Genomic DNA, 21,307 nt, shown 5'->3' with positions numbered 1-21,307 from the left:
CCATATTAATATTTTTTCTCCCAATGAACCTCTAAAATTTGCTTATTTTGTCACAAAGCCCATAAACACATCCCAGAAATTTTTTTTTAGAGGCGTATTTGTAAAAGTTTATGAGTTCAGGTTGTGCAAACAGAAATAAGCTGCTGCCAACATTTGATTTGAATTAGCCAACTGCGCTGAAAGTGTCATAAGGAGTTGGTTTAATTTAGATGGGACGGCCAACTTATTTTTTAAGGAATTACTAGTAACTTGTGCATAGGATTGATTGCTTTCAAAATTGTCCACTTTTTTATTTAAGGGCCTTGGTTTAATTATAGTTACAGTACTTTAATTTTACTTTTCAAGCTAACTTTTGTATTTCGCATTAACGATTTTTTATCGTTTCCAAGAAATTAACTCCAGCCTCTATAATTTTCTGTATGGTATTCTTTTCAGTTTGCATACACGCGAATTAGTATTGGGAGGACGCTCGAATAGGAAGTGTTCTTTATCACATTAAACGCAAACATGGTGTCCCATCATAGTTTTTTTTTAAGTGTGACCATTTAACTGAAAGCTAAATCAAGGATTAATAAAGTTCTTATGTTGTAAAAATTCTACAGTAACTAATTCTACAGAATGCAGTACAATCGAAAATATGCTTTATCAGATTTAGGTACTTTAACAAAAACAAAAGCTTTTTTTTTCATTCTCACCACTTCAGTTGGTTTTAAATCCTTAACCTCTTAAGTTTTCAAAAATAATGCTTTCCTCTAGTTCAATCCTTAAACTTCTTACTACTTTAAGTCATTTATCCTTAGGAAGCTCATAAGTGTAAAATTCGCATTCCTTAGCTTTATAAGGCCATAATTAAATTCCATGAGACGATTTGTCCCTTTACTTGATCATTTTGGTCATTTAAAAGTCCCTTATAAATTTTTGGCCTTCTTTTTTTCCTCTAATAGCATTAAGGGGAGTCTTTATTCTTTGTTGTCTAGCTTCTTTACCTGCTATTAGAGGTATTCGTCTTCTGATGCATACTAAAGAAATTGAAGTGGAACTCTTAAATTTTTAAGTGAATTTAAAAACTTTTCTTCCCTCATATGGTTAGAGTTATCAGTAGAACAGCTTTGCGACAGTTTTGGGCTTCTTTATTTATTTCTTTTTTTTGTTATTTTCACCTAACTTATAATCTTGAAAAATTTCCATCTTTTTTAGCATATAGTTCTTTTTTCTTAGAGTATCTCTAAGAGTTTCAGTAGGTATCAAGTTTTAACAGTTACTTAGCAGGAAGGTATCAGTGAAGGGGCGAGGAACCTTGAAGAATCTTGGGCTTATTTAAGCAAGAAAAGCTCATAGTGATGTTGCTAAAGTGTTCTTCATCCTTTTTATGTTCATTTTTAAGATTGAGCTTAGTAAGGATTGTTTAAATTAATAAAGTTAACGTTTTTTTTGTCCTATTCTTTATTACTACTTTCATGATGTAAATATCTAATGCCTCGCACGTTTGTCAGTTTAAGAAGTTTTCAACAAAACAGAAAGGCCTTTTTTTACCCCAATTGTAATTTAAGTACCTCAAAATATACAAGGTTACAAAACTTTTTATTTCATTAGATTCCTGGTTCTGTGGTCAAGACAGATATTTGTTCAGTGCCTTCTCATATAGAGAGGCCCTCTTATGCTATGACAGGTAAAGGTTCCACTGATCCTGAAGGTTAATTTGTATTTGTTTCTTATTTAACCGAATTATATGTGCCTCTCCTATCTTTTATTAAACTAAAAGGTTTGTTACCCGTAAAAGTGAAAACTTATTCAGAAATCCTTGCTATATGTGAGACTTGTACGTTGGTTAAAAAAGTACTGCTTGAAGCTAAGAAATTGTGTCAAGTAATACTTAGTATTCTTATGTTTTGTAATTATTTATTAAGTCAAATCTTTTAAAAGATTGGCAACTCCACTCACGAAATAGATTGCTCCATACATGATTTTATACTAAGTAATAATGCTTATCCTTCTCCTTTAAATTATCGAGGTTTCCCAAAATCCATATGCACTTCAGTTAATAACGTTTTATGCCACGGCATCCCAGATTCGTAATTATTTAGAATTAAATTAATTAATTTATTTTATCTGCTAATTTCTAACTTTTATTCCCAAAGAAGAAAACTAGATAACGGTGATATAATAAATATTGACGTTTCAGTTTATAAGAATGGCGTTCACGGAGATGCTTCAGAAACTTTTTTCGTTGGTTCTGTTTCTCCTCCGCTAAAAGTATTTATTTTACATTTTTTTAAATTTAAGTTAGAACTTTCAGTGTTTTTGTCAGTAAGACAATTTCTTATTCGTTGGTTCTGTTTCTCCTCCGCTAAAAGTATTTAATTTATATTATTTTTTAAATGTAAGTTAGAACTTTCAGTGTTTTTGTCAGTAAGACAATTTCTTATTCTTATTTTTATGTCTAATGTTTTCATAAAAAACTTTTGTTCCTACGCTGCACGACACGGCGTAGTAGCAAACCTTTAGCATGTCGATTTAAGACTCTGCGTCATTTTTACAGGATTTTATGAACACTTTCTCGGCATTAAAGCAATTATAAATAAGAATAATCATTATTTATACTTCATTTTTAAGAAAGCGAGTTTTTAGTTTAAAAAATTTTTTTATTTCGTAAAACTTTAATCTACACTAAGTTGACTCCGAAGGATAAACTTTCCGTTTATTAAACATAATTTTTAATTATTATCTTACTTCCAATGATCTCTCTCTCTCACTTTGTCCTGGAATAGCTGCTTTTGAAGGATAATAGTTATTACATACATTTGAAGTGGAGTCACTGGCTTCATTATAAATTTGTTATTCTTTCTACTTAACAGAAAGTTTTTCCTTTACGAATTTTGGTCGCCTTTTTTTTTAACGGAGATTATGAAATTATTATAACTCGTTAATAACATTTTTAAAGCGCTATTAAAGTCTTCCGCGTAGCAGAGTTTTTAATTTTTTTAAGGAAGACTAAAGCAATCATGTTTTCCGAAGTGTATCATGATTTTATACTTAGTTTGTGTCCTAACAATTACAAAAGTGTACTGTTTCCCACTGAAAGTGACTATTATATAAAAAGCAGAAAGAAGACCGCCTGGCAATTAGTAGGATTTGCATGTAATATGTCTACTATGATGAAAAGTATTATAAAGAATCTACCACCCAGTTTCTTTTAGAACGCAATAACTCAAGATAAATATATTATATAAATTTGTTAAAACCTCAACGTTGTAATAAACTTAATGTTGTTTTTTTAAGTTAAAATATAAATTATCTTTGCAAGGGAAGTGTACACCAACTAATTACTCTTGCCTTGCTGTCAATAAAATCTTGTATATCCTTTGATTATTATTTGTTTAGAACTTATCAATTTTAAAAATTTAATAAATCTTATAAACTTTTGTCTCTCTGAATCTTATACGTATATTATAGATTACTATTATTAAATATAGAACCTCGTTGAAACCGCGCGTCTGGCTTTACTGAAGAGCATTAGTTTATGCAGACCTGGCCGCTCCTACAGCGACCTCGGGAAATTTATAGAGTCTTCATTAATAACATCTATAATAAAATTTTTCGCTTTAAACATCTAGCAGATTTAATCTAGCTTTAAAGTTAGATTATATAAAATTTTATAGTTTACGAGTATTCAAATAATCAGCAGAAATACTTTATTGAAAGTTATTAAATAATTATGTAACAAAAATGTTTTTTTATTAATATATATTGACATAACCTTTTCTGTAACAAAGTTTTTTAGAGGCTTTGTTATAGAAAACTTGAATTGTTAGAATTTTTAAATGCTTGTAGTGCGCACAATTGACTTTTTATAAGGGCGTTTAGTCACTCTCGGGGGTACTCTGTGTCTCCTGTCTTTGTGGGCCACGGCATCGGATCAGAATTTCACGGTGCCCCTATTATACACCACACAGGTGCGTGTGAAACTTTTATGCTTTGACTGCGGCCTTAACTAGTCTTTAACGTTTCAGCTTTATAAAACGAAATTATAACCCAATCATTTTTTCTTAATTAAAAACTTTTTTCAGCAACGGAAAGCTCTGGAATAATGGAGCCGGGAGTTGTGTTTACCATTGAACCAATTCTATGCCAGGGATCGGCAGAACACGTGATTTGGTGACTTGCTGATTGCTGCTTTTTTGTAAATTATGAAGGCGTTACATAAAGAACTTCTTAAGGAGCGACGGTTGGACTGCAGCAACGCGCGATGGGGGCTACGCAGCTCAATTCGAGCACACCATTCTTATTACTGAAGGTGGTCATAAGATTCTTACTTGATCATTGGAAAGTCGTCTAATAAAGAAAAATCACCATATAAATACATAAAGAAACTAAGGGGTATAATAGTAAGCACTGAATTAGAAGAAAGAGGAGTAGTTTTGATTTTTGGTAAGTTTGTTTCTCATTGTAAACAAGTTAAGTAGCAAAATTTCTTTACTATTTTTGATTATTTGCGGTATCACACTCAATACCTTAATTTAAAAAGGTTTTAGTAATATTGATAGGCGGTCAATACTTAAACGTTAGAAGAAACTAACAATTTAATCAAAAAATTTATAAAATAACTTTTAAGTATCTTTTATTGAGTAGACACGCCTAACCACGGCGGTTATGTTAAAAGTACGTGTGTCGCAACGGCTCCCATCTCGAAGGACCAGGTCTACTACTTTGAGATCATCATCCTAAGTTACCCGGCTATGCTAAATTTTTACTCTTTAATAATTTTTTTTTTAGTTCCTTAAATTAGGCGTCTTATTTAGCGTAGTGAGCAGTCTAACAATGCATTAGGCCTTTTAAAAATCTTAAGACGCGTACCCCGTATATCCCTTCTATGAGGGGTTAGAGCGGAGATGTCCGTGTACTTATCCATCGTTTATTGGTAATAACCGGTCTAAAATCCGCTATTAGACTATATACGTAAATCCATCATACCGGAGTTGTCGTCGTAGCTCAGCGGTTAGGAGCATTGACGCACAGTCTCAAGTTCATGGGTTCGATTCCCACAAGCGCGACTCTCTTTTTCGGTCTTTGGTGGGTTACGTATCTAACCTCGCCCTCGTAGGTTCTAATATCCGCCGTTTGGACTAGTAGCCCTAACTGCCTAAAAACCACCCCCGGTGCCCCGGTGGAGGCGCCCGAGCACTAGACCCAAGTTCTCTCGGAAACACCGACCGGTATCACTGTCGGGTCAAGCCTCTCGGACTATCAGCTCCTCATTCAAAGGGAGCCGCAGTGGATTCTTAAAGAGATGAAGTGCATATTATATCCTCCCTGCTTAAGCTATTATTTCCTTTGGTGGTAGAACCAGATTTGCTACTATTCTATTTAAATTCTTTATTCTTTAATTCAAACTATAAAAACTTAACGTAGTAAAGTGATATCTTACGGATTTTTTTAAAATTAGATGCAAAATAAAGGAAGGCATATTTGACGTAACTAATAATCACCATTAGGGGAGGGGCCCCCAAGTGCAGTGATTTATTTTAATATAAACTTTAATAAAATTTTATTTCTGGAAACTTTTCTCTAATCCGAACTTATAAAGTTTTGTAGAAATTATCAAGAAACTTTAATACATGTTATATTATAATTAATTTTTTAACGAGAATAATTAATATTAATAGCAATAAGAACAGGCTAATACCTTGCGTAGGCCAGTAAGAGAGTTAGGGTTGAGTATCAATTCTTTTTTTATAAAAATATTTTTGTTAACTCAACCAATTCTTCTCTATTATAACTTTGAACTTTATCTTATTTAGTTCAGTTGAGGTTGTTTAAAATTATGATTGGGAAAGTATTCTTATTACAGGATGAATATACAGTAGTGCAGGATACATGAGACCTTTTTGAGTCCATAATTTTTTGAATATTATCATAAAAGGAGAAAATATTTTAAGAGATCTTACATGTTTAGAATATATCCAGCGTTTATATCTTCGGTCGAGTGCAATAAGAGCCACCGAACACATAGTAGCTTTGATATTACATAAAATATAGGAAGAAATCAGGAGATTAAATAACTGTTTCAACTGACTTTATCTCTATTATCTCAGCATGGTAAATCTCTTAAATAAAAGGCTAACTTGGACTCTTTTGCAAAAGTTATTGTTTCCTTAAAGTTCCCATGTCTTTTAATCTCGCATTTCTTTAAGGTTTACCGTTACGAATTAAGTTCAATCCGTTTTCTCAACTTCTAAGCCCAGAGTGACGGACAATGAGTTACGTTTGCACTCCAAGACGTTTTAATTTTAAAATGATATATCTTCCTTCATAAATTGTTGCATATTTTATCGGATCAGGTTCCATAATAGTTTGCCTTTTGTGTTTTAAATCTTTAGCTCGATTGACTAAGGCCATGCTAACTTGTACTTTTTTAAGGTAGTTTAACAAAAGTTTGTTACTATAAAGCTTTAATTATATACAGTCATACATTACTTTTAGAGGCCTAATCAATAAAGTGACATACGGGTGGTCGAATTAAGGCTTTAGTCAAAGACCTTTCCTACACACTTGTTTTTTCCACTTTATACATTGCCATGATAACTTTAGCGATTGCTTGGATTAGTAGCCAACCATCAGTCTTGAAGGCAACTTTTATTAAAATACTCATGGTTTGTACTTTAGCTTACGGAATTTTCTAATATTTTTAGTAAATCTCACGAAAATTTTACATACCTCAAAGCCAGTTCTAGTAAACCATTTTTAGTCCTTTACGAAAGTCAGTTAGTACATTTAAATTTCTAAATCATATTGTTTTTTTTCGTTAGACAAACCTTTGATCTTCACAGTTAGCAAATCCTGCTTAGTCTATCTGTGGTTTTCATTCAGACTCTGATGACAACCTTTCTTCGCGGTTAACGCCCTCTATTAGTGAAATAAAAGATTAGTATATTATCTACTGACCAGTATTAAGGAAGAAATCTAAGTTATTTATCTTTATCATCAGGTCATTCGGTTTTAGTGGCTTTGTGTGAACTAAGCCAAAATCGTGGTAATTTTCTAAACAAGCGATACTAAATTTCCCTTATTGCATCGACACAGGTTTTTACTGAACTAATAATCTGAGTGCTTGAATTTAGGACTATAAAACATCCTCTTTCAGATGCTTTCCTCAGTAAATGGTGTTATAAACTACCCTATTAACTCCGAGCTGTGGGGGTGTGGCCTACGTTAAAAGGATTAACACTATCCACTAGCGTTCCAGTTTATTCAAACTCATAAAGGCGGTTTTGAAAGTATTCCCTTTAACCTCTTTTACAAAACTGTTTAAATAAGGGGGGGGGAGGTAAAACCAATTGTTTGTAGCTTCATGTTTTTAGTACTTAAAAATTAATAAACCCAGATTAAAATCATTAGGTCGGCGGATTATTTTATATGAAAACCTACTTCTCTCATAGTTTTGCTCAATGTTAATTTATATAGCCCAGATTGTTTTACGATGGAACCGGTCATACTTGTTTAACTATATTGCATCTTATAATTTACTGCGATCTACCTTGAAGAATTGTGGTGAAAAAATAGACTCGTTGCTGACGGCCTTGCTCCGGAACTCGATTAAATTTGCGTTGCATCAGACTACGAAAGATAGAGACTAGTAATATAACTAAGAGAGTAAACCATATTCGAGTAGATCGACAGCTAGTTTAATGCGACTATATACCAAGGTACTATTACGGGCAATTTTTAAGCTCCAAGAGGAGATGAAGTAAAGACAAGAAAGAATGACCAAAGAAGCTATAACACTATAATTATAACCGTTATGTAAGATCCTTAAAAAATTCAGAGCGGTAGACGAGAATTTTAAAGACTTCAAGATTACCAAATTTAACGAAAAACCGCCCTTCATGGCAGGATAATAGATATAAGTCATAGTGAATGTATCTTTTTACCTTTAGTCCTGATATCTATAATACTACAAAATTTTATATTATGTGACTGGCGATAGCGTGCCCTGCCCCGATTCTTAACTGAGCTCCCCTCTTATTATCAATTGATAGGCTTAGTAAGAATATCCGTAAGTGGTAAAAGCGTTAGGTTGAAAATTTGTAGTCATGCACTTAAGCTTCGAGAAAAACAATATTTATAATTTATTTTTTTTTGTTTAACTGGAGGTTTTTGTATGGTTCATCGTTTGCACAAATTACGAAGTGCCCGATATGAGCCGTAGTATACCGTTTTGTCTTAAGTGAATTTCGAAAGGACCATCGCCGGGAGTCGTAAGTCCCGGCAGCAGAAGCGTATGTTTATGCTAGGTCGGATACATAGTACATATAAGTGTTTGCTTTTTGTCGAAAGAGTTTGCTTCTGGCAGAAAGTAAAGGATAAAAAAAAAGTTTAAGCTTAACGTGAATGATGGCCCCCAACTACCTCGTCAGTGGCATTGCCTTTATGTCTCATATAAACGCGTGGTGCTATTTATATAGGTTTATTATTTTATAATAAAATTTGTAATAATTTTAATATATTTTTTATTCCCATTGATTTTTTAACCGGAATAAAGGTTAAAGTTGGGCTAAAGGTTGTCCTACTTTCCTTCTTTTCTTCCATCTTAATGAACCTTTGCATTAACGTATTGCGCCCTAACGCAATACGTTAATAGAATTATTTTCTGCACCTATGCTTACCACTTGTCTAGAGTAGGTCTATGGGAAATTGACCCATAACGACAGGCTCGGTTTCTGAAATAATCTCTGGTAACTTTGAGTACCATGTTCTAACGAAATTAGGCAGCAACCAACAAAACAAAAAAGAGGTAAATTTAGTTACCAGTAAACATTACGTTGGGCAGTTTCGCACGATCTTTTTATTGGACAATTGGATAAAAAAAGTTCTGGGTGTAAGAAGTTTATTTTTGGTTAGCTAGGTATGTAAATATTAGTTTGGGGTATATAGAATCAAATTTTGAAATATTGGACTTTTGGACAATAAAGTATAGTTTCAACAAAGGATGTGATTTCGCAGAAAAAACAAATTCATTTTTAGCCCCAGAGTCTTCCCCTTAAGGGGTCAAGAGCGTTATAATGGTGGAACCTTTAAAGGTAAGATTTTACTGGAAGCCAGTATGTCAACCTCTTGAATGAAAGATGAGCTTACTTGCTGCTAGGGTTTCCGAAAAATTACAGGTACTGAGTTTTTTATAAGCAATATAATTTCAAAATGGAATCTTATGCATAGATTAATATGTAAAAACTTTACATAATATATATGTATTATTAGTATGCACAAGAAAGTAAGCTCAATATATATATAAATTATAATTAAACAAAAACTAAATTAAAAAATAAAAAGTATGTATACTAGATGTTTAAATAGTCATATATAAACTTTACATAATATATATACAATATTAACATACACGAGAAAGCTATCTACCGAACAAATTATAAGAAAAAAGTAAACAATTAATTTATTAAACACTAATTTTAATTCTTACATAATTTAAGATTACTTAACTTTTAATTTTAAGTCGGTTTTATTTTAAATTAACTATTGATAATTTTTTTTTAGTTTAATTTTTTTGCAATTGTTTAGTGATTATATTTTTGTAGGCATTTGGATACCGTCACTCAAACATTCTTTGCCCTTACTTCTAAAGATGCAAAGTAAATTTATCAAATTTAATTTATGAATTTATAAAATTAACCTAAAAATTTGTTGGCATGGAATTTCTACTTGGTTTTCCATAGACTAAAAGGTTTTTATTCTTTCATTCTTGAATTATTATTAAATCAGTGTTTTAATTATTTATTCTGTTGAAACAAAAAGTTTTTTTTTAAGGTGACAAATAAAATTTTCATAATTATTTAATTTTTTTAATCATAATTAATAAAAAAGGATTTATCTTTCCACTAATAAAGTTCAAGGAAACTTCTTTTTTTTTTTTTTAGTTGAAATAAATCTTTATAGAACACTTAAAGTATAAGCAAAAAAAATACAATTATAAAAATTTTTAAAGTTAGCTTTTTACCATAAAATTTTGAGAAGTCCACTTTATTTTAATCTAACATGAAAGTCATTATTTTTAAATTAAAAACTATATTTTCATCCTCGCGGGACCAACTGGTGGCCCATAAAAAAAAAAATTGTCCACAACTCCTAATTACTAATTTTTTTTGAAGCTTTTCTTTTTAAAATTATTTTTTAGAAAGTCATTTTTATTTGCCTGTTTTACTGGAATTTTTAATGGTGTCGCCTTTTTTTTTTTTTTTCAACAAGCTCGTATCACCTTTGGTCCATCTGCTACCACGACAGGATCAGCTGCTATACAAAATAAAGATAGTTTTGCGCGTTTATTCGAGCTTGAACTAGCCAGTATAGCTTGTGCCTTTCTCTTAAAAATTTAAGCTGTTTAAATGTCTCACGCAGGGAGTTTAATAAAATATAAGCATTTAGTATCAAAGACGAAAAATGAGAACGGAAATCAAGGTGAATACAAAATATAATTCTGCGTTTTCTATATTCTAGGTTTTTTAACTGTTTACTTTACATTTTCTTTATATATATATATCATATATTCATTCTATACTTATCCACTTTTATCCTTATGTTTATTTCTTTTTCGCAGACTTGAGGGTTTATTGGGTTAAGCTTTTATATTTGTATCCTCTATAAACTAAGCAAAAGATGCAGTTTGAAGTCTCAACTATTATGATTAGTGTATCTTAACAATATTTAAAGAGCAATTCTCTAAGGTTTCTACTTAAAACTTTGACTACTTGAATTTACTGGAGGTAATTTATTTGTCTCTACGGTGCAAGTTAATGGTTAGCGCCAAGTTATTATTTAATTTAAAAAACCTGCTCTTAACTTACAGGTCATCCGCAAAAGTTACTATCTCTTCTTTGCGGGGTGATAAGATGGTCGCTCTCCTTTACCCCTTTTCCCCTTATTTCGCTATCATCACAAATTTTCTATCTTAAGACTATTAGCTTTATAAAGTTGAAGGGAACAGAGACACTAAGTAAGGAGCAGTTACACATTTATTATGTATGACTAATGAAACCTGACTTAAAGCTAGCAACATAGAGATTAAAACTTCTAATCGACGGGGCTGCACTGATATAACATACCCCTTTGTAAAAATAGGAAATATTAATTATATGGACAACTTTTTTTTTTTTCATTAAAGTTGAGGTAAAAATAGTCCTTTCCGAAATTAAATTTCTACGGCACTAGGATGTAGTCCGCCAAAGTGTAACACTAATTTACAGGCAGCATGCTATAATTTTTATTTTATACCTCAAAGAAGAAATGGTATTGTGAGAGGCAAAAGTGGAGTGCCACTTGGATGTGCCTTACCTTCTTGAATATTATCATTTTAAAATATAAGCATATAAAAAAAATTAAAGTTTAAAACAGCTAAGACCCACTTTATTTGGTAACCAATGCAATGTGAAGTAACTAATAAAAACTTGAAATTTATCTTTACCGAATTAACTGAATATCGAGGGCCTAGTTTATCATTTAGTGGATTTATATTACACCACAGTCCATACAACTACGAAATTAATTTTTTTTTTTTTTATTAATCGTTTAGAAATTAAGCATAATGTTTATACATTCATGTTTACTTGCTTACTATAAGAAAAAATTAGAATTATTGCAACCTTTTTTATTTTCCCTTTATAAAACTATTATTAATAAAGATATTGGTTGGAATTTGAGATTAAAACTATGAGATTAAATTAAGAATCATTTTCAAAAAAAAATTACATTGATATTTATCCTAGAAGGGCTAAGAAGAGGAAAATGCTAGTGGTTTTTAATTGACTATATAGTAAGGAGCGCCAACTGAGTGCGTTGATCTACATAAGAAGGTGCTTTAAAAAATCAAGATGACAATCATAAACCAACTTTTTTTACAATAAGTATATAGGAGAGTCAGCATCGCTACTTTTGTAGGATATGCTACGCGTTAGTTGCGTCTTCGCCTTTCTCTTCTTTCTGTCCCTCTGGGGAAGGTTGGTACTCTTGCAGGGATTACGGTTGATCTTTTACCCAAACATTGAAGACCATATACCAACCCTACGAAGTTGTGTGTACTCCTTCCTGTTTATTATTTTTTTAATACAATTGGTTACTTTAAACTCATCATAAAATAAAAATAGATGATCTAAATTTAGTTATCATTTTTATTTATAGACTTTAATAAAATATCTCGACGTTTGTTGAAGACTTATTTCAAATCTTATAATTTTACTTAATAAAATGCACACCTATTTTTTAAGGCTCATTATTATAAAAGGTGTTTACAAAACTTCAATTTTACAACTTTTCCGCCCAATGTAGAGAAAATACCAATGGGTATCACGATACCGTAAAGATTTGACTCCTAGTATATTGCTTCCCTTAGTAAGGCTGCACTGTTCTCACTTAACTATTTTTATACTGTTAAGAACGATATAAAAGATTTCTAATATTTTTTTTAAGATATATTATAAGCCGTTTGTATTGAAAAAGTGTAAGCTAAATATTTAGGGGAAATGAACTTAGTGTATCACATTAAATTAATAATTTTTTTAAACCTTTTGTAAATGTGGTAAAAACTTTGTCTTTTCTTATCATTACACAGTTAAAATATTTATAGAACTGTTTATATCCCAAATTTATTTATTGGAATGCATATAAACGTTGTTGACCCCAATGAATTTTTTTTTGATGCCAGACAAACGTCTATAATAAATTTGGTTTGGCTCTTGATAGTAACACCACTCACGCATATTTGACTCGTTACGATTGATTTATAGCTCAACAGAGAATGTAATGCAGTCTTCTTAAGCAGAGGTAACCAACAAGGGTTGGCCCGAAACACTTTACTTTTCTGAAACAAATATGTGTAGGGTGAATTCACCGGATGATCTTTTGACGAAAGTTGCCACTACGTTGAGGCAACCTTATGCCCATGTAAAGAGAGTGGATCAAGGGAAAAGGTTTGCAAGAGTGCCCATCAAATGAGGAACCTTTAGATATTTTTAGGGATACCAGTGGCTGATATACCTACTAACGTTGAATTCCGATATTTGAACACTTTAAGTAGCCCGAGTGTACTAGAGCCTTTTACAGGAAATGGACAACCCCCTTCAGATTTTTTCAGTCTCAATAGGAAAGGTTAACATGACCGTTGACAAAGAACATGAGACCTTAGGACACGGCACAGAAAAGGTTCTTAGGTCAGAAGTCATAAAGTTAATTATTGTAAGCCCATGGGAATAACTCCTGAACTGGGTCCTAATGGTAAACTAGTCAGACTACTTAAAAGAATAAAGACGAACTTAAAATGTTTTGGCTCTTTTACCTTAGGAAAATATTTAAATTTTACTGTTTGATGCCCGTTGCAGGCCACCTGTAGATTATATACGAGAAATTTTTAGATTTTTAAGTAGATTTTGACCTTTTCAAGAAGGTTGTTGATATAACTAAAAAAGTATTTGTGTAAGAGATTTATTATATTTTTACTTCTTATTTTCCTAATGGTTGATAGCTTTGTTTATTTTCGGTCTGGGTTTAAGTTAAACTGTGATGGTAAATTCGAACCTTTGTGTGCCCTTTTTCAGAGTCCAACCGTTTATCTTTTTTACTTAAAATAAAATGTTATCTCCACCCTTTATTTTTTACAACCTATTATCAGATATATATTTTATATATACTTCAAACTCTAAAAACTTGTAAGGTGGATTTTGCGGCCCAAGTAAACCGTTTTACATACTTCTGTTGGTATATCTATCAGTAGTAGTGTAAATAAGTTACTAATTGGCTACCCTACATTCCTTGAATTACTTTTTTCTTAGCACTTCAAGTGTTCTGCAATTTAATACCCTTTAGTCTGACTTTTTTATACTTCCGTTTAGATGCACTTATATTTTATATTTATCTGTTTTATAAGATCTTTTATATCTATATACTCTGTCGTACAAACTATATTTGGCAGGTATAAAAAAGCCAAAAAAAATACTGACGTTACCTTTTCAAATTTGTAATAATTTTAAAAATTAAGTATGATTTGCATATTTATAACTCTAAAATAAAATAGGCTTTTTATATTGAAATTATAAGTTCAAAATACTTAGTAAAACAAAATATTATTTAAATAAAGACGTAAGCTAAACTTTCGAGAGATTCAACGAAACTGTAAGTGTTCGCGTAACTAACAATATACAATTATTTCGTAAAGTGTTATACACCTGAATTACTAAGAAACTAAAGTTCCTTTCAAACCTAAAAAGAAAAATTCACTTAGGTTACAGTAACCAGATATTTGAAATCCTATAACCAGGATTAAATAATTTTACATAATTCTAACTTAAACTATAAGTTAAAAAAAAAAAAAATTAAAAAAACTATAACTTTTGTCAAAAAAAAAATAAGCTACATGACAGAAGTTTAGCTTCATGGTTGTTTCTAATATTAGCTTTATTGGGTAATAATGATGTTTATTTTACTTACAGAATAGAACTGTAAAAATAGCTTGAAATCTTATAGTATATAAATAGGTTTATAGACTTTCGTTAACTATAAAATATTTTAATGATAATGAGGCCTGTCTCAATAATTTCATCTGAAGAGACCGACTAACAAGGCACGGGAGTGCGTTTGTAATGACATTTTTTGTAAAGCATTCAAACCCTCAAAACTCCTACAACAGCCCACAACCCTAGGGAGCCCCGAAAAAACCCTGTTACAATAATACTAATTAGATATCTAGAAAAAATAAGCAGTATATCGCAATATAATACGTTTATTAAAATATTTGATTTAGCTCGTCATAAAACTTTCCTGATCGGGCAATTTAAACTGGGATGTTTATTTTAAACTTGAACGTAAACACCAATCCAGTTATTTTTAATGAAATTAAAAAGGAATTCAATATAAAAATAGCATTATCACGTGGTATCCCCAGCCCGTGCTACGATTATTTATTATAAAATAAACTATGATTAATACAAAGTTATTAAAACTTAATATAATAAATCTATAGAAATATCAAGTAAACTACAGAAAATGTATACATTTTGTTAATGAAATCAAAATAAAAAATTATATTTACTACATCTCTTCAAAAAAAAGTAGGAATTACTAATATTTCACTTTTATTATGTATAATTCCCAGTATTTCTCGTTAAAATCATGGGTAATAAAAATTGTTATAATTTTGTTTTCATATAAAATAAATATGGTATATTAATATACATATATTATAAGTGCATTCTTAAAAGTTCTTGACTTTCATGTGGTACTTCATTATATTGATATTATTATTTTGGAATTTTTTGTGATGTATAAACTTTTTTAAAAAATTCTATATATAATTATTATTATAACCTAAAAAGAAATTAATTATAATAAAGATTTGTTATTATAAAGGAAATTAAAATTAATGAATACAACTATTCATTAAATACAACGAACTTAAAGGAATTTGTGATCAAAGCACTATTAAAGTGATTATTTAAAATGAAAATTTTTTTATATATTTACTTTATTATTTTCATTTTTTCTAATAAAATTCTGGTAAAAAACTTATATATATGTAAAAATAAAATATTACATGTATATTTTTAGTGGTACAAAAAATAATAATAAGTTAAAATAATATCTATTTATAAATATTTATGAAAACTAGAAAAAGTAAAAAAAATAAATATTATTTATTTTATAAATAAAAATTGAATTACTTTATTTCTTCTTCAACAAAAAAACGAAGTTATAAACTCAAAGAAGTATTTTTTTATGAATAAGTAAAATATTATTTTTATTATTTGGTTAAGGTTTTTATAATATTACTTCATTATTCATAGCATTAAACTAAACATATTAGAGAGTTTTGCGTTTTTTCTAGAGAGATTAACTAGGGAAGAGGTGATAGATTGCGTTAATATATGAAGAAACGAACGCAAAAATTTAATCAGTTAACATAAACACTATTCTGCAAGTATTTAAGAGCAGTTAATGTCAAAAGTGGTAATCATTGTCAGTATGCCGCGTGTGGGCTGCCTCTTTGCCGTACTCATATTAATTTTTCAAGGGAGATGGGTGTATTCGTCGCAGTATACACAAGAATCTCATTGTCCAGGGGTATACACCGACCATGAAGAAATGTAAGCACCCATGCCTGCCTTATATATTGCTGACATATTGTAAACGTAAAACCCATAAGACCATAATATTAATGATCTTAATTTAAAGTCAGAAGATCTAGTAAATGTTTTTATTAATAATATATTTTTGATTATAATTAAGTATCTACTCAGTACAACTTTTAGCATCATACTTGATGTTATAACGTGCTTTACGAAAATGCATACATTTTTAAAGGGATTTAAAAGGGTGCAACTTGGATACTTTTCCACCGTTGGGAGCGAGATTACACACTTCTGTAACGTCCATGTAAGATTTCCAGTATATCTTTATTTTAAGTTAGTAAGAAAAAGCTATAGAATAGACGTAAATATTCTCTAGATAACATTTTTTTTTAATTTATGTGTTTTTTTAGCTGCAGTGTATTTTTTCTAATAATAAAAAAAGAATTATAAGGGTATATTTACTTAGAACTATACATTGATAAGTTTTTTTATTAATATTATAATTATTACTGACTAATATTGTAAGAAATTTGGAAGATAACGCTCTCACCGTCATCACTAAAAAAAAGCTTGCTGGCCTTTCCAGCTTGACTTATTTGTAAGTTTGTAATTATGATAATATTATGCAATTTTTATTATATAATAATATTCTGTTTACCAATGCTAATGGAATTAAATCATTTATTGTTCCCCGTACTTCTCAAAATCAATAGCCTACAAAATAAATTATAGACCTTTTTGTAATACAATTAAAAGTCTTGATAAATGTGTTTAGTAACTCTTATATCCTATTGCAATGTTATTAACATATTACTTGTAGAACTTTATGGAATAACAAAATAAAATCAATTGAAGACAATTCGTTTTCTCATCTCATTGCCTTGACTGGACTGTAAGATTCTTATTCTTTATTAAAACGCTTAGAGGTTATCCCATAAGCTAAATGATAAATTTTAGATATATTATCTTGCTAACCTTTTTAAACTACAGCCCTTTTCGTTAGCTAGAATTTAATTTTTTTTGAGTTTTCATATTTCCTATAAATAATGTTTTGAACTAATGTTATATGACCAAATAAATGGATCTTAATTAACATACTTATTATTAATTTGGCTTCTAATTTTACTACTGACATAAACTACTAGGGATATAGGTTTTAACCAACTTACCTCCATCAGCAAAGAAATGTTTTCTGGTCTCCGTAATTTGAATCATTTGTAAGACCATAATTATGATCTAATCATAAAATTTACTATTTTATAATAATATTCTGCTCACCCATGCTACCCTAATCAATCATAAAATGTTCGCAGCTTACTCTATAAATTATATAGTTACTTCCTTATAATATTATAAGAGTCTTAATAAACGTGTTTAGTAATTCTTATATCCTATTGCAATGTTATTGACTTATCACTTGTAGAACTTTATGGAATAACAAAATAAAATCAATTGAAGACGGTTCCTTTTCACATCTAGTTGCCTTGACTGGACTGTAAGATTCTTATTCTTTATTAAAACGCTTGGAATTATTACATAAGCAAATTGATAAACTATAGAGGCATTACCTTGCTAATCTATTTCAACTAAAATCCTTTTCGTTGGCTAGACTTAATTTTTTCTGAGTTCTTCTGTTTGCCATATATATATTTTTTTCACTAATATGAAAGTACCAAATGGATGCAATTTAAGCTTAATTATTACCATACTTATTTTTAATTTTTCTTCTAATATTACTACTGACATAAAATACAAGGGATATAGGTTCTAACCAACTTACCTCCATTAGCAAAGGAATGTTCTCTGGCATTCATAATTTGACTTATTTGTAAGGCCCTAATTATGATCCTATCATAAAATATTTTATTATATAATATTCTATTCACTCATGTTATTCAAATAAAGCATAAATTGTTCATCGCTTACTAAAATTAAATAGTTACTTATAATATTATTGAGTCTTAATAATCGTGTTCGCTATATTTTAAATTTTATAACTATGTTATTAACTTATTAATTTAAGATCTTTATGGAATATTCGAATAAAATCAGTTGAAGACAATTTGTTTTCTCACCTCATCGCATTAAAGAAATTGTAAGATTCTTATTTTTTCTTAAAACGCTTGTTTAGATTATTCCATAAAATAATTGATAAATTTTAGAGGCATTACCTTGCTAACCTTTTTCAACTACAGCTTTTTTTGTTAGCTAGAATTTAATTTTTTCTGAGCTTTCATATTTCCTATATATATTGTTTATCACTAATATTTAAGCACTAAATGGATGTATTTTAAGCTTAATCATTATGATACTTATTAATTTTTGCCTCTAATATTACTACTGACATAAATTTTAAGGAATTTAGGTGATAACCTACTTACCTCTATCAGCAAAAGAATGTTCTTTGGTCTTCGTAATTTGACTTATTTGTAAGGCCATAATTATGATCCAATCATAAAATATACTATTTTAATTTATAATAATATTCTGCTCACCCATGCTACCCTAATCAATCATAAAATGTTCGCAGCTTACTCTATAAATTATATAGTTACTTCCTTATAATATTATAAGAGTCTTAATAAACGTGTTTAGTTATTCTTATATCCTATTGCAATGTTATTAACATATTACTTGTAGAACTTTATTGAATAACAAAATAAAATCAATTGAAGATTATTCGTTATCACATCTCATTGCCTTGACTGGACTGTAAGATTTTTATTCTTTATTAAAACGTTTGGGAGTTATTCCATAAGCTAAATGATAAATTTTAGATATATTATCTTGCTAACCTTTTTGAACTACAGCCCTTTTCGTTAGCTAGAATTTAATTTTTTTTGAGTTTTCATATTTCCTATAAATAATGTTTTGAACTAATGTTAAATGACCAAATAAATGGATTTTAATTAACATATTATTAATTTGGCTTCTAATTTTACTACTGACATAAACTACTAGGGATATAGGTTTTAACCAACTTACCTCCATTAGCAAAGAAATGTTTTCTGGTCTCCGTAAATTGAATCATTTGTAAGACCATAATTATGATCTAATCATAAAGTATCTTAGTATATAACAATATTTCTTTCACTTATGCTACTCGAAACAATCATAAAATGTTCGCTGCTTACTCGATAAATTATTTAGTTACTTCCTTATAATATTATAAGAGTCATAATAATCGTGTTTAGTAATTCTTATTTCCTATTGCAATGTTATTAACATATTACTTGTAGAACTTTATGGAATAACAATATAAAATCAATTGAAGACGATTCGTTTTCACATCTCATTGCCTTGACTGAACTGTAAGACTCTTATTCTTTATTAAAACGCTTGGGGTTTTACCATAAGCTAATTGATATCTATAAAGTCATTACCTTGCTAATCTATTTCAACTACAACCCTTTTCGTTAGCTAGACTAAATTATTTCTGAGGCCTTTCTTTTTGCCATATATTTCTTTTTTTTACTAATATGATAGTACCAAATGGATGCATTTTAAGCTCAAATATTACCATACTTATTTTTAATTTTTCTTCTAATATTACTACTAATAAAAACTCTAAGGAATTTAGGTTCTAACCAATTTACCTCCATCATCAAAGGGATGTTCTATGGCCTCCCTAATTTGACTTTGTTGTAAGCTTATAATTATGATCCTATCATAAAATATATTTTTTTATAATATTCGGTTCATCCATTTTATTCATAAATCATAAATTGTTCGCCGCTTACTAACATTATATAGTTACTTATAATATTATTAATAGTCTTAATAATCGTGTTTAGTATTTTTTATATCTTATTGCAATGATAATAAAATATTATATCTAGAAACATAATCAATAACAAAATAAAATCAATTGAAGCCGATTCGTTTATTCATCTCATTGCCTTGACGGAACTGTAAGTTATTTATTCTATTCGTTACTCCTCTTGAGGAAGGTTTTATAAGGCACCTTAATTTGGAAGCTCTATTATTCTAAGATAACAATAAACCGATTATAGGAGCTATGTTGCACTTTCTATGCTACCCATTTTTACTTCAGTCTTCGCCTATTTTATGCATTACATTTTTTTCTTTAGTAATACCACTATAACTCTCTATTTGTACTTTTTTTTATTTACATTACTATTAATTAAGGTGTGGTAACATACCTTACAATTTATTTTAATTTTAAACTTCTTATCTTTTTATATACTTTTAGGGATCTTGTTTCTATACGTTTTAGCATATTTTTTATTTTTTTTCTTGCATATACATATCATGTTGTGTTGCTTTTGAAGGCGTCTTTCATATCTTATTATACTTTTTCCAATAGTTTCCTAAACGTTTAGTTTAGTGGTTCCGTCAAAAACTTTCTGTTTGTAATATCTAAATAAACCGCGTAAGCCGATGTTTCGCACAGTTTGCCAGTATAATCAGCTTATTAAAGACCATATTAAATGAGTATTAGAAATAATTTTAGTAAAACGGCTTATATTATAAGACCTATCGGGGCAACGGCGCTGTTTCAGGTGTTCCTCCTGTTAAGTATATTAGTTAATATTTATCTTTTACATAACCATTAGGGACCTTACAGGAAATCCTCTAACTGAGATTGGGGCTAAAGCTTTTGCGGCTTCTTGGTACCCTCATGGCATGTAATTTACTATTCCTTAGTATTGCATTTTTACAAAATTTTTTTAACTACCTTTAAAAACTACAAGCAAATTAATACTTGACCAAAATTTTCTTTGCTGCTCGCGGGTGCTCTACAATGAATTAAGCTTTGTTAACGGAAACTGCACTTTTGAAGGGAACCTAGAAATCTTTAATGATTCTTTTCAAACTAAGTGCCCTACACCATGTAAGCCAGAATCTACTTAAACGACGGGTATTAATACTGAAATTATCTCCTGATCTCACTATAGTGAGGTAGGGATATTATATAAACATTTTTAGTACGTATTACGCTATCTTTTACTTGGTGGTACTGGTTTTTACTGTATAAACCATAAAAGGCGATGTCATAATAATTCTTAATGAAGTTTATTTTTTAATTTTTTTCTGTACCTTCCTTGCTCCGAAACACTTAGAATAAGTCTATTACCTGCTTTTACGTCATCATATATTTAGTACAACGGTGTTTTTAGTAGAGCATTGCATTGCATTAAACTTTTAAATATATCGGCGTTATGAGT

The 21,307-nt window shown here is 29.8% G+C and overlaps 2 protein-coding genes and 1 long non-coding RNA gene across 4 annotated transcripts; all 3 read left to right on the top strand.

Annotated features, from left to right (window-relative positions):
- Positions 1-1,662: 1,662 nt before the first annotated feature.
- LOC135120486 (uncharacterized) lies at positions 1,663-4,317 on the top strand. The gene is made up of 5 exons (XM_064044794.1): positions 1,663-1,693; positions 1,763-1,866; positions 1,924-2,072; positions 2,139-2,253; positions 4,207-4,317. The coding sequence occupies exons 1-5, from the start codon at positions 1,663-1,665 to the stop codon at positions 4,315-4,317; spliced, it is 510 nt and encodes a 169-aa protein (XP_063900864.1).
- Positions 4,318-9,112: 4,795 nt separating this feature from the next.
- On the top strand, positions 9,113-10,441 carry LOC135120471 (uncharacterized). Of its 2 annotated transcripts, none has more exons than XR_010278631.1 (3): positions 9,113-9,161; positions 9,588-9,733; positions 10,255-10,441. It is a non-coding gene; the product is annotated as an uncharacterized LOC135120471 (long non-coding RNA). The 2 variants fall into 2 exon arrangements; XR_010278632.1 differs by lacking the exon at positions 10,255-10,441 and having other exon boundaries at positions 9,588-9,641; positions 9,726-9,759.
- Positions 10,442-16,028: 5,587 nt separating this feature from the next.
- LOC135120479 (leucine-rich repeat-containing protein 15-like) lies at positions 16,029-20,995 on the top strand. The gene is made up of 16 exons (XM_064044787.1): positions 16,029-16,133; positions 16,351-16,422; positions 16,645-16,716; positions 16,939-17,010; positions 17,264-17,335; positions 17,542-17,613; positions 17,875-17,946; positions 18,142-18,213; positions 18,476-18,547; positions 18,759-18,830; positions 19,080-19,151; positions 19,358-19,429; positions 19,691-19,762; positions 19,958-20,029; positions 20,696-20,767; positions 20,834-20,995. Coding segments are annotated over exons 1-16 (1,170 nt in total). The 5' UTR covers positions 16,029-16,131; the 3' UTR covers positions 20,994-20,995.
- The last annotated feature ends 312 nt before the right edge of the window (positions 20,996-21,307 follow it).

This window comes from Zophobas morio, unplaced genomic scaffold, assembly GCF_036711695.1.
Source record: "Zophobas morio isolate AGI-343-1 ecotype UQ-CSIRO unplaced genomic scaffold, CSIRO_AGI_Zmor_V1 ptg000382l, whole genome shotgun sequence".
Classification (NCBI taxonomy): domain Eukaryota; kingdom Metazoa; phylum Arthropoda; class Insecta; order Coleoptera; family Tenebrionidae; genus Zophobas; species Zophobas morio.
Note: the sequence above shows the minus strand (reverse complement) of the source record. Positions and strands in the feature narration are given on the sequence as shown.

Bases quoted from the DNA above. Each gene is read 5' to 3' on its own strand.
- LOC135120479 (XM_064044787.1), top strand. The intron at 18,831-19,079 runs GTAAGATTTTTA...ATAAACTACTAG, and splicing joins CTCATTGCCTTGACTGGACT to GGATATAGGTTTTAACCAAC. The intron at 20,030-20,695 runs GTAAGTTATTTA...CATAACCATTAG, and splicing joins CTCATTGCCTTGACGGAACT to GGACCTTACAGGAAATCCTC.
- LOC135120486 (XM_064044794.1), top strand. From the start codon at position 1,663: ATGACAGGTAAAGGTTCCACTGATCCTGAAG. The intron at 1,694-1,762 runs GTTAATTTGTAT...TTAAACTAAAAG, and splicing joins AGGTTCCACTGATCCTGAAG to GTTTGTTACCCGTAAAAGTG. The intron at 1,867-1,923 runs GTAATACTTAGT...ATCTTTTAAAAG, and splicing joins AAGCTAAGAAATTGTGTCAA to ATTGGCAACTCCACTCACGA.